At 39.3% G+C, this 12,510-nt stretch overlaps 1 protein-coding gene across 1 annotated transcript in view; it reads right to left on the bottom strand.

Moving 5' to 3' along the window:
• PCDH15 (protocadherin related 15) overlaps positions 1 to 12,510 on the bottom strand; it is a 711,887-nt gene that overhangs the window by 223,146 nt on the left and 476,231 nt on the right. The window contains exons 11-12 of the mRNA XM_075025448.1: positions 9,787 to 9,895; positions 3,007 to 3,119 (exon numbers count right to left, since the gene is read on the bottom strand). Of these exons, the coding sequence (XP_074881549.1) occupies positions 3,007 to 3,119; positions 9,787 to 9,895 (222 nt within the window). The remainder of the gene's footprint in view (positions 1 to 3,006; positions 3,120 to 9,786; positions 9,896 to 12,510) is intronic.

Here is a 12,510-nt window from a genome sequence, read left to right as displayed (position 1 = left end):
AGCATTTCTTATTAAGAAGTTTAGCTTTTTCCATTCTCTACCTATTTGAGAATTCAACATTTATCAGCGATGCAGTTTTTATACCACAGATGAGCGCACCAATTTCCTGTCGGCCTTACTTCACGCATTCTAATATTCATGTATTGACTTAACCACCTTTTCCATTTCACTGTTTTCCATAATATTTTGGCAGAAAAAAAAAATTGATCCCCTGATATCAGAGGGAATATTTTAAAGATTAAATTTAGTGAGTCCTGCAAAAATAGCACGTTTTCTGTTTAAAGGGAAACATCACACATTGCACTCCTCCAGATAAAATAGAATCAGATTCAACAATTTCAACACTGCAAGAAATGCAAACTCGAGAATGTGCAACGCAAGAATCTGAAGATTTGATTCAATACAAGCCTGAGACATTATATCAGTTCACAAGGTCCCTGAACAACACAGCATTAAAACTTTTATTATTCTAGCAGGTGGCATGTTATCATTCTTACAGACTAATAATTTTCCTTATTATCCCCTTGGCTGCACATATAACACAGCAATATGAACCTAATAATACCTATAAACATTTCCATTAACAACAGAGCTTGCTATTTAGGCACACATAAGGTGGTACCAGACTAATGTAACTGATTTTTTTAACTGATGTATTATGCTACTGTATATGGCTGCTGAATTTTGACAACAACGAAACCAAACAAAGTGCTACAGGCTTTGACCTGTAACAACTTAGCATATTTATTTAGACATTAACCCACCTAAGTTTCTTCATCTGTCCTAGTGACAGCAGAACTCCACAACAGGAGGTAAGCTCAGAAATAGATTATTATAAAAACATCCAATCACAAATTATTTCACTCTAAGCATATACCAGTTTTGTACTTTGATGCACACACAATCAGCTGAGGTAGGAAATTAACACAAGTATTTAAAAAGGTGCCGAACTATTCAAAATTCCTACAAACTGCAATTTTGTTTCATCTTCTGTCATACTATACTCACAGTTATATTCCTCAGAAGGTACAAAAAGGACCTGTATATTAATAAATTTATTACCATCTTCCCAGAGAAATTGCTGCCCTCTCTGAGATGTACAGAGGGAGCCTGCAAATCTGTCCCTAACTCTCCTGTGCTTAAGAAATGCTCAGAGTTAGCATAAAAAAGAATTCCTATAAGTTACACAAGCACTAGCTTCAGTCAGCTTTTGCATGGCCACGCACAGGCACAGACACAGTTGGGGACCCAGGTCGCTCTGTTACACCATATTTGTATATGTTCCTTCATCCCTCCTTGTTTCAAGAGCAGAAATGCGTATCATTGCTCCCCCCACTCCCAAATGTTTGAAAGATTGAGTTTTGCTTCTGCTCTGAAAGAAAAAAAGAACAAAATCCTACTCAGATTTTCCCTGAGGAATAGCAAGCATTTTGGTCTGATTGCATGACAGGACAAAAGCATCGAGGCTGCGAGCTAGCAGAACTACGGGACATGATTTCAAAGAGGTTCATAGGCCGGTACAGAAGAGCTGCTCTTGCCAAGAGGACTGCCTGCTGCCAGTGCCACCATTAATACCCCCAAAAAATTAGGGCGGGTAACAGAGGCAAATAAAGAATTCTTATCATATGAGTGCAACCCTTGTATTTAGAAAGAGATTAAATAATGCTAACAAACAGCAGGAGCTTTATGACATCCCTGCGTTAAAACACGCTGCAGTTTGGAAAGCCCACTCTTCATTCTGAGTGAAATACACTGATAAATACACAAGTTATCTACTACTTTAAAACAGTCTACTATGATTCCTTTCTCTTTTACTTTCTCCTCTTTTTACCAATAAATACAGCAAAACCTATACAATTTTCTGTGTCATTAGACAACAGCTTTAGGGACAACTCCAGACTGTCTCCAAAAGAACCAAATCTAACTCTGCTCTATTCTCACTTGAGACCATCGTCTTTACTGAACTGACTTTTGCAGTCCATTGACACAAATTTCACCTGCAGCAAACCTTACGGTTTTGTACAATTTTGCTGAAAGTAAAATTAATAGCTTACTACATTTAACAAGTTTAGCAATTAAACATTGATATCACCACCTCCTATTCTTTTCTCTTAATCCTCAAATTGGCAAAGAAAGGAACAATTACTGAAAATATTCTATACTTGCAAAACTGGGACTCGGTAGCCAGATGAAGATACATTTAGAGATTTTCTGTAAAAGACACATTCTTCACAACTAACTGATATGTGCTTTGATCACTTGGCTCAGTTAAGAAAAACTGCAGACTGTTACCAAGTCAGATTGTAAAATTAAGGACAAAGCAGTATGTACAAAAGAGGAAGGAAGCCAACTCCCCTTATCAATGGTAGGATTTGAAAAGACCAACCCCACAGAAGTGGTTTATGCCTTTTCCCAGCAATAGCAGCTGAATGTGATCAGCACTAGCTATGTTTCAGAAGCTTTCTTTTTATTCAGTAGCAGCGCTCTGGAGTGAGCTTCCTTTTTTTTAATCATCCCTGAAAAAACAAACAAACAAACAAACAAACAAACTCCAACCAACCAAAAAAAACCCTATGCAAAAAGTGCTACAAGATGTGGAGATGATTTTTTGTTCTCCTTGCTCACAATATTCAGTACTCGGACAATTCTTTGAATCTATATGATTCTCTAGCATGGGTTGTGAACTGGAGAAAACATGAAATATAAAACAAATGCATTCTCAGGACAACTGAGTTGGTAAAAACCAAATGTACAAGTGGTACTTAGTTTGTTTATACAATATCAATATAACATGAAATGTTAGAACTCTACCACGATTCATTCCCTTTTAAAAAATACTTCAGACCCTTCTTCCCTGTGACAGTGCTAAATGATGCCTGACAGGCTAAAAAATAAAAAAGAAAAATGCAGGGGAGACAAGCAAGCCCACCCCACATTTTCTCTAGAGCTTTTTGTTACTATGCAGTTTTCAAAAGCATATAGGAATACGAATTCAGTCAAAATTACCTTAATAACCAAGTCAAACTTCTGGTGTAAATCCCTATTTATCGGCTTTAGGAGTGTCAGTACAGCTGTTGTAAGATTCATATGGAAATACTGTGGATAATCCTCAGGAGTACCTGTTTAAAAAAAAAAAAAAAAGACATTGAGGTTTGAACAAATGCTGTTTCTGAAAGATGTAGTTAAACAATATATTTATTTTACTCTTTAGTCATCAAATGAACAAAAACTAATCCTGCTATTATAAGGATAAAATATTGCATCATGTGTACATGGAGCTTAAGGATACTACTAACATTATGCATTTAATATTATCATTATTTCCTTGCTCTCCCTAGCCACGAAGAATCTTCTCAACTGGGAATCCCTAAGTACTTGATAACAACAGAAGCCACTTCTCAGCTTCCGGGAGTTACATATAAATCTAATCAGATAAGCGGACATACAGAGAGATGAGCTTTCACTGCAATTCATCTTCCACTTCTATCCACTGCATTCCTGAAACTCAACTTGCTAAACACACACCACTGAGATTTTCTCTCTCCAGCTTTGAAGTATGCTTCCCCTGAGGTATTGCTGGACATACGCTGACATTAGTCACAAAGCAAAGAACACTATGAACCATTTTTCGAGTGCCACACTTAAACAAAGAAAATCCACAATGAGGCGATGTGACAAAGATGTTACCACTAAGTTCAAGATAGCCGTGTTATTGCTCACAGATGATACCCTGACATTTGCAATTTAAAATTTACATCTTAAATACCTTAGCTCTTGTAGCCCTCTGTTGCACCTATGGACAAGGTCTTTAATGCATTATTAATAACATATACGTAAGTAATAACAACAGATATGTTATTTTAGAAATCCTTCTATGAAAAGAAGTTTCTCATCAGGGAGCAAGCACCAGACGAAACCTCATCTAACAGCTTCCATTTATTGTCAGCAGTAAGTAGTGTCTTCATGGCTCAGAGTTTCCAGGTTACTCTCCAACCCAGTTAAAACAGAAGCAGTCACAGCCTGAACAGATTTGCAAACTCATGGAGATAACAGCAAGGGCTATGCAAAGGATGGAGCCAGCCATGACCTTGCTGTGCCTGGCCCCTGGGCTAGCCAGCAAGGCAGCTGCAGCCCAAAACCATTCCCATGGTACTGTGCTCAAGCCAAAAGGCTCTAGCAGCATAGCCTGACACAGAGGAGGTAAGAATTAAGCTACCGTAGTTCCGAGCCACAGGATTCTCAAAGAAAGTATACAAAAAAGCAGCAATGGTGGAGCATTAATTGCCAGGGCAGGAAGAAGCAATAAGCATATGGGATACTGTTCCGCAAGTCTCTCTCTGATCAGGGAACAGAGGCTGTATCTTTTTTTTTAAAGACAAAGGGATGTTCTCTCCTCAATTGCATGGCAGAAAGCTGTATCCACCTTCTCCAGTCTCTGTGTCTCATCCTAGGTTGTTTTGGTTTAACTGTCTGACTTTCTCTGAGCCAGGCTGACTCTCAGCTGGGGAGATGTGAGAGCACAAATCTGAGCAGAGTAGGGGCTCAGAAAGCCAGACTGTTTAGAAACAGCACGAACTCTGGCATCTCACAGCTTATCAGTATTACTAAAGGTATCTGAAGAAACCAAAATACTGATTACAAGTCTAAGATCTCAAGTCATTTTAGGTCTAGGAATAGTCCTGTGTAACAGCTGAGAGGCAGAAAGCACTCCTGGCTGATGGTATAAACCCCCCAGTAAGTCCTCTGAGCCCATGAGTTACAGTATCTTAAAGCAGCCATGAGAGCAGGACAAATATTGCTGTGCCAAATGCTCAAACCAGTCTAACAGGGCATAAGATTCAACACAAAAAAAAAGACCACTTTCCTGATAAATGATGGTATTATCTGCTCACCTTTCAAGGGGAATGATTAGAAACTGCTTTTAGAAAGCCAGTAGCTATCCCAGGAGATAGATTACTGTCCAAACTCATGTGCAATAATTTGATTTGCAACTCATCAAACAACAACCATTTGCTAGATATATATATATTGCGTGTGTATATACACACACACACACACACACACTGTACATACTCTGTGACTATCTCTGTATACATGTATGCCACAGACCCAGAGAGTAGTAACAGGAAGAACCACTATGGATTATTTTTTCCTATTACACCACCTATATAAATGCAGAGTTTCTAGCTCCAAGTCCTGTGTCCCCCTGCCCCACCTTTTAATTTCAACTTTTAATTAATTGATCCAATTTTTAAAGAGCACTAGGCATCCAGCAGGTTCTCCAAGCTTTTGGCAGATAACAGATTGCTGTAGTCTTAGGAGGCTGCATATCACAAGGGCTGACGCTGCAGCTAAGAAAAAACAAGAGATTAAGGACTCATTGCAAAAGCACCGAGAAAGTAGAAAACAAGAGGTTCCCTGAAGGAGAACAAATAAATAGGGGAGGATAGAGACAGCTGTAAGAGGCACAAAGCCACCTACAGCAGGGAAGATGAAGCTAATAGCATGTAAAGATGCCAGAAAAGAATCCGGGGAGGACACACCCCAAAAAACCAAACAGGTAAAAGAGGAAAAGACAGCAAGGAGGACAATCGGGAAAGTAAAAAATTGGAGTATAACAGAGCTGGATTGCCTGAATCCTAAGTGATGATGCCTGCTCAGCTGCTGCCTACCACAAGAAGGGTTCAGGATACCTTAAAATCTGAATGTAAAGTTTTCCAGGAACAGAGAAATCTGCTTCTGCACACACAAAAATATTTGTATTTTGACAGAGCAGAGCAACCCTCGGTCCACAAAGTTGCCTGATCTGCTTCCAGAAAGGAGGAGTTTCCTACTGCAACTGTAACTATGTGTCTTCAAAATGTGTCGCCTGCACCTTACAGATAAGCACTACTGGCTGGAGAACTGTTCACGCCACCCCAACACTGCCAGTCTCTCACAAGTCCAACCTGCAAGAAGATTAATCCAGGAAAAGCAGAGAGGTCTAAAAGCTCTATGGATGAGCCCTCAGGCTCCTTCCCCCAGAAATTAAGCTGGTCTGTGTGTTTGGAGAGGTCTAGGGTATCAAAAGGTGGCGGGCCAGCACACACCAGTGGGTCCATAAGGACCCTTGAGAAAGGAGGACAGCACACGAAGGGTGGCACGTGCTTTCTTTTCCGCAGATGAGATTGCACCATCCACACCAAAAATGAGCTTTGAGTGCTCAACAGACCTCTGGTTACACTCTTTTGGCCCAGGCAAGAGCAGCAGCGAGCTGACAGCCCAGAAGGGAACACGATCTCTTCTACTGTGATGATCTTTTTACAGGTGAAGAGCACATAAAGAGCACTCTTAGGTTTGCTTTTCTTGAAGCAAGAGGAGGGCTTTTGTGGGGCATGTTGCCTGCCAGGCAAATGCATCAGGGAGCTCACAGCACTGGAGAGAAACCCCCCAAAATGTTGTGGTGGTTTTTTTGGCTCTCCATTTAAATAGCAAACAAATAGAACACTTGATTGTCCAAAATCAACAGCAGAAATCAAAGACAGTTCCCAGGTCAAAACCAGAAGAATGACATAAGGAAAAATTTACTCTTCCCAAGGACCAGCACCAGAGAAAAGAAACCCTTAAAACTACTAGTAAAAATAGCTAAGGGGAAACCTTTAAACAGGGCTGAACAGTAAATGCAAGAGTAGCACAGGGCTGTGATGCAGTCAGCACTAAGGAAAAAACGGGGTGAGATTGCCGATGAGAGAAGGTGAGCTGGCTTCTAAGCCCTTTTTATTGCACACACACTACATGCAAAGGGAGGGGGCCTGCTTACACACTGGCGTACACCAGACACAGTGGTTCTATTGCAATGACCCAAATGTATTAACATTCCTGAAAGTCAAGGATTGGAGAAATTAGTGCTTTAAAAAAAATTTCCAAACATCACATTTCCAAATGTAAAGATACCGGGCATTGTATAAGAAATGAAATATTACAGTATGGCCCCAGTTCAAGCCTCTTCTCTGAAGTACTTCACTGTACTTTGGTAGGTAGTTCTTTCATCATGTACTTTAGCCAGTACTCTAAATAGAAGACAACAATCCCAGTAGTACTATGCTGTTAGTAGTTCTCTAATGTTAGGATGACCGTCAAGAATATTTAAGACCTTATCTTCTATTGTTTTATCAGTACCAGTCCATAACTACTTGAACAAGTATATTCACACATCTTGATATATCCTTTGAGAGGACTGCACTCAGAGGTCAGAATGATAAAGAAAGCAGAAAATAATGGGCTAGTAACAAACTTGGGCTATTTCTTTATTTTTCAAGTGCCTTACCCTCAAGTTACTTTTGTCTTCAGCAGTGCTATGCTCACATGAATGCATAACAAGACTTCCACAAGCATTTATCATCACCTCATTCAGTGAGTTCAACTCCTTTTCAATGAACTGCAGGGGGACCTGTTGTTGTTGGAACCGGTGAGGTTCACTCGTACCCTCCTCACTGGAAAGATTGCTAGATTTGGTGAAAGCAGCACTGAGGCATTTACCTGAACTCTTGAAAAGCTAGTTAGCTTGAAAGCCTGACAGGCAGAGATCTTTATGGGCACTTAAGGATGAGGTTAGTAAGCCAGATCAAGTAGAATTGAGTTATCGCTGCAGTGATGCTGAGCTTCGTTAAAAGAAACGCGTCTTTACAGTAGATCCTAAAGACACTGAGAAAGATGCGCAGCTTTCATATATAACATTCATAGTGCCCAAAGCATCCGCCAAGGACTTGACTTGTACAGGTGTGCAGTGAGAGGAGGAAAGCAGGGTAAAAGAACCACCAAATTAGAACTCAGTCAAATCAAAATTCAAAATCACTCCCATATTCAGTAAGTAGCTTGTTCTCTCATTCTATGGGCATAGTTCAGACCTTCCAGTGTTTAAAAAAAGACCTATCCAAAGATATAAAGAAGAACTACGTTTAGATCTAAAGCAAGGGAAAAATTCACATAAGGAGAAGTACCTGCAAGGCCTATTTAGCTGTGAAACTAATATTTTTTGAGGTAAAGGCTAAAATATAAATAGCACTACATACTGGCAAAGATGAAGACTTAAAATCTAAAAAGAAATCCCTTTGAAGACCTTGGCAAAAAGAAGAAAGAAAGAAAAAAAAAAAGATAGCCTTTCCATTGAAAAATCCCCCAAACCCAAACCAAATCGCTATAATACATCTTTCTGAATTATTTCTTCTAGGTCAAAAGAGTCATTCAAACATTAAAAATATCACAAGTTAGTGAAATGCAATTTTTAATAAGTTCACACCTGAAGAACTTTGCAAGTTATGCAAGGAGCTTTGAAAAAAATTGACTAGATGTTGCACTAGGGCATAACTGTCAATAGCAGAATTTATAAATAAACCAAGTCAATTTTCGAACATAAAACCAGGTAGTATATTTACACTACAAGTATTTACAAATGTCTTTACAGTACAGTTTTGCTGGAGGAAGACTAGTTGACAGCAGTGTATCCCTTAGTCTGCCAGATTTGGATCCAGTTGGAGCCTGAAGGAATCTAGCTTGCTTCGTGACTATCCAAACAAAACCTGATTTCATTTCTTAGCAGACGCTGAAGTCTGCCATGCTGAGGTTGATCTGCCACGGCCACATCCCTTGCCATAGACCTGAGAGTAGAGACCCTGGGAGCAGAGCCCTGGAAATGCCTCAACACCAGTCTCTTGGCACTGAGTGGGTTCAGGCTTCTTTATTTTGCACATGGAGCTCAGGACTTGCACATTCAGTACAATGATACCTCTAAGGTAGTGATTCATTTGTACCCTCTTCAGATAGCTCTTAAAATGACAGACATATCAAACCATCAAACCTAACATTTTTCTCCTTTCAGAACAAAACTATAACATACAAAAGCATCCTCTTTTTTTTTAATGACAAGCAAAACTATGCAATTTGCTCATTAAAATCTTTACTTCCACCTCTCCATGGGTGAGAAATCCGTGTAGCTGCAGTTTAACACAGCAAGTGTGAAAAAGATGTGATTCCACAAAACACACAACTTTCAATTGCCACACTAGTCACAAGACACAGAAATTACTACACCACCAGTCTCTGTACTTTGGGAAGAGCAGGACAGGTACAAGACTCCAACTGCAAACCACTGCCTTAGGACTTTCCGTCATCAAATCACACAAGCTAAGCAATTGGAAACAAATGCCAAACATGGGAAAGTAGCAGGAAAAAGTAATATGCAGCAGAATACAAGACATGCCCGAGCAAATTGGCTATTCTCTGAACTCTTTCTAGAACTGCATTCCTCTCTGGCCAGAAAACAGCACAGTCAACTAAACAAACATTAAATTACAAGGAAAAGCATGCAAGCTCACAGGCAGCAAAACTAAGGGTGGATGCAGTAAAACCGTTTAAGTTGCTCTGTGCCAGAAGAGTTTTGGAATGAAACCTGCTCTAATTGCCTTTCTTTAGCATCTTTTACGGTGCCTTTGCACCAGTGAATGAAAAAAAATGCATTGCAGCATAGCTATGAGCACAGACAAGTCTCTCTCCTTTTCCTTGCCGTGTTGCTCCATTTGCTTAACTAGACAATTCTGAATCTAATCTGAATAAATAATAACAATGCAACCATCTGAAATAAGCTTCCAAATTGAAATTAAACATAAATAGGTAGAACAACGATTTCAAACATCCCACTAACCACAATATAAATTTTTATTAGGTTTCCACTCTCCCAGTCAATCTTTTCCTGGCTGGTCATAATAAAGTGACTGATTGTGAGTGATAGCAAGAGTAGCAGACACCAACCAACTAGGATGGAATAGAGGATGCCCGGTCGATCAGAAGGAGGCTGGATGTTTCGGTCCTGATCTATGGCTTGTATGGGTGGAGTGACACTGATGGGATTCACGTGTGCCTGAAATGAAAAATCAGACAGATTTGAAACAGAAAAATTAGAAAGCCAGTAGGCAGATCTTTAGATTTAACAGAAAAACATCCCACTGAAAAGGATATTTGCTGAAACTGTAGGAGAAAAAGTACTCATATTTAAGAATAGTTACAGCACATGTCCCTTTTGAAATCAAAATTAAGTAGGCAACATACATATTTCCACAGCAATCTGCTTTCTTTTAGATACATTTTATACTATAATAGTATCTTCAAGGAAAGGAAGCTCACAAATGTTCAAGCAAATGCTTGACTATGCTTCCATAAATAGTCCCTTGAATCAGACATTTCAGATATCATCATAGCAGTGAAATACAGCAAATGCTTTAAAAAAGGAAATAAAAACAAATTGAATTTGAGAATCATTAGGAGCTAGAGTGGCTGTGACACATGAATACATACTGCAAAAGAAATTCAAGCCAAGGTACAGACATTTCAAGGATAGGTACATTTGAGAAGTTTGGATGGACATTGCAATAATTCATACCACCATTCAGAAGTGGAGTGATCTCACATGCAAAACATAGAAGCAGAAAAACAGAAAAGCATTTGCAGGCTTTCATCTTGTTCAGTATTTGTATGCCCATTTCTTTACCTACCAACTTAATAGCATTCCTGTACCTACTAATAGCACTTAGCCCTTGCTGTTGCTTTGAATGTTTTCTGAAGTTTTCCTACGCCAAGAGAGTCTCCAGTGGTAATACCAGAGCTGCCATTCGCAACTCTAAACAAACAGTTTCAGTAACCTTGGCTGCTTAATGAACTAGAAATGTAGCTATTCCATGAATGTATGTGCACAGGTCTTTTCCATCCCCTTCTTAGAACTTCTACTTGCATGGCAGAAATGTTTAATAACCTCTATGAAAAACCAGATGCCTTTTTTCCACATACAACTAATCCTGGCAGCCTTTGCTTTGGAAACCTCTAACGTTCCCTCCCCTGCAAGAGGGAACTTGAAAGTTAGTGTAGGAATAGGAATGAGACAAGTCCACACTTGGCCAGGTTTTGGCACAGCCCTTAGAAATCCTCCTGCTGAGATTTGGAAGAAATCTGCAAGAGCTTTAGCGATGCCTGTCAATAAACGTAGAGGGAAAAGAGGTGAGCCAGGAGGAAGAGACAGGACAGGAATGAATGCAAGGCACTTTGCAAGAGAGGAGAGTTAATAGCCTCTCCGGTAATTTTGGATACATAGCCACATGGTCATCTGCAATAACACAAGCTATTCTGCCCACCGTTTGTCCACCCAGAAGTCATTTCTTAAAGGTTACTGAGGTCCGATGAGGCTTTTCCCGGCTCATGAGCCAGGGCTTGCAGCCACACATGGTTACACAGCTCTCGGCTTTGAGTGCAGAGCATCTGCCTACCAACACGGGACTGGTACCTCCTCATTTTGCCTCTCTGCTCATGGCTTTTTCCACAGTTCCCAATGAGCAGGCAAGGTCCTTTGTCACACGCCTGTTTCCTCTTTTGACTCTTTAAAAAATTAAACTCTTAAAAGTGTAATGAGGAAGACGAGCTCAAAATAGGCATAAAGACAGAGAGAAGAAGATATATTTGACATATGTTTGAATTTTTAAAATGCCTTAGGACTGCATAAAAGTTACATGCTGAGAGATAAGATTATGCATAAAACTGTCCAAGACTAAAATGCTATTTTAAAATTTACAGATCAGTTGAAGCACTCTCAGACCGATCTACATCATAGTTAAAAACACCCCCACATCAACAACAGTCTCATTTGCTAAGGCTGGCTAGGCTTTAAACTCACCATTACAATATTGCAGGCCAAGCTGAAAGATCCGAGTCTATGCTAGAGTAACAGCGATGGATCCAGCCTTGTCAATAACGAGCTGTCAGCTGTACCCAACTGCCGAAACTAGACTAAAATAATAATTGTTGGATATATAACTCCGAAAGCAAGGACACGTGCTTTACTTTCCGATTTAAGGAGAAGCTCGAGAGTAGCATTTAGGAAAACTGCATTTGAAATTAAACGGATGCTACTTGTACAATAGATATTTTATCCCACACTGCCACCATTACACTGACTCCTCAGAACCAAAGCAATCAATTTAACAGAAGCAAGTTGTATAAGAAAATGAAGAAGTATTAGTAAACCAAGAATGAAATGTGAAATCCATTTAAATTTTTATTCCATATAAGTTGTCTTTCTAAGTACCGTACACACCCTGAAATGGGCTGCTCAGAAACTAGAAAATATCATGCAACAAGATCAGCTGCAATCCACTGAAATGTTTAGGGATAATTTAAAGCTGTTTTGAGCTAAATAGGCCGATGTGCCTTGAAGCAAAGCTAAAGGTACTTTCATATTGTTTTAATGATACATAGATAATGCAAGTATCTTTTTCATTTAAACTTAAATTAGAACTATTAAAACATAACTGCACAAAGAGGCAGCCATTAAGTATGTTAACAAATTTGTAAAAGCACGTATAGCATCATTTCAGAAGGTGTACATGTACTTCTTATGAAAAATAACGATTTAAAAAATTTGTAGTCAAAACATGCTTTGATCAATAGCAGTAATAACTATGATTATTACATAGGGATATTTCTTTCTTT

This window comes from Buteo buteo, chromosome 4, assembly GCF_964188355.1.
Source record: "Buteo buteo chromosome 4, bButBut1.hap1.1, whole genome shotgun sequence".
NCBI lineage: Eukaryota > Metazoa > Chordata > Aves > Accipitriformes > Accipitridae > Buteo > Buteo buteo.
The sequence above is the reverse complement of the archived record's forward strand: the minus strand, read 5'-3'. Positions and strand labels throughout refer to the sequence as shown.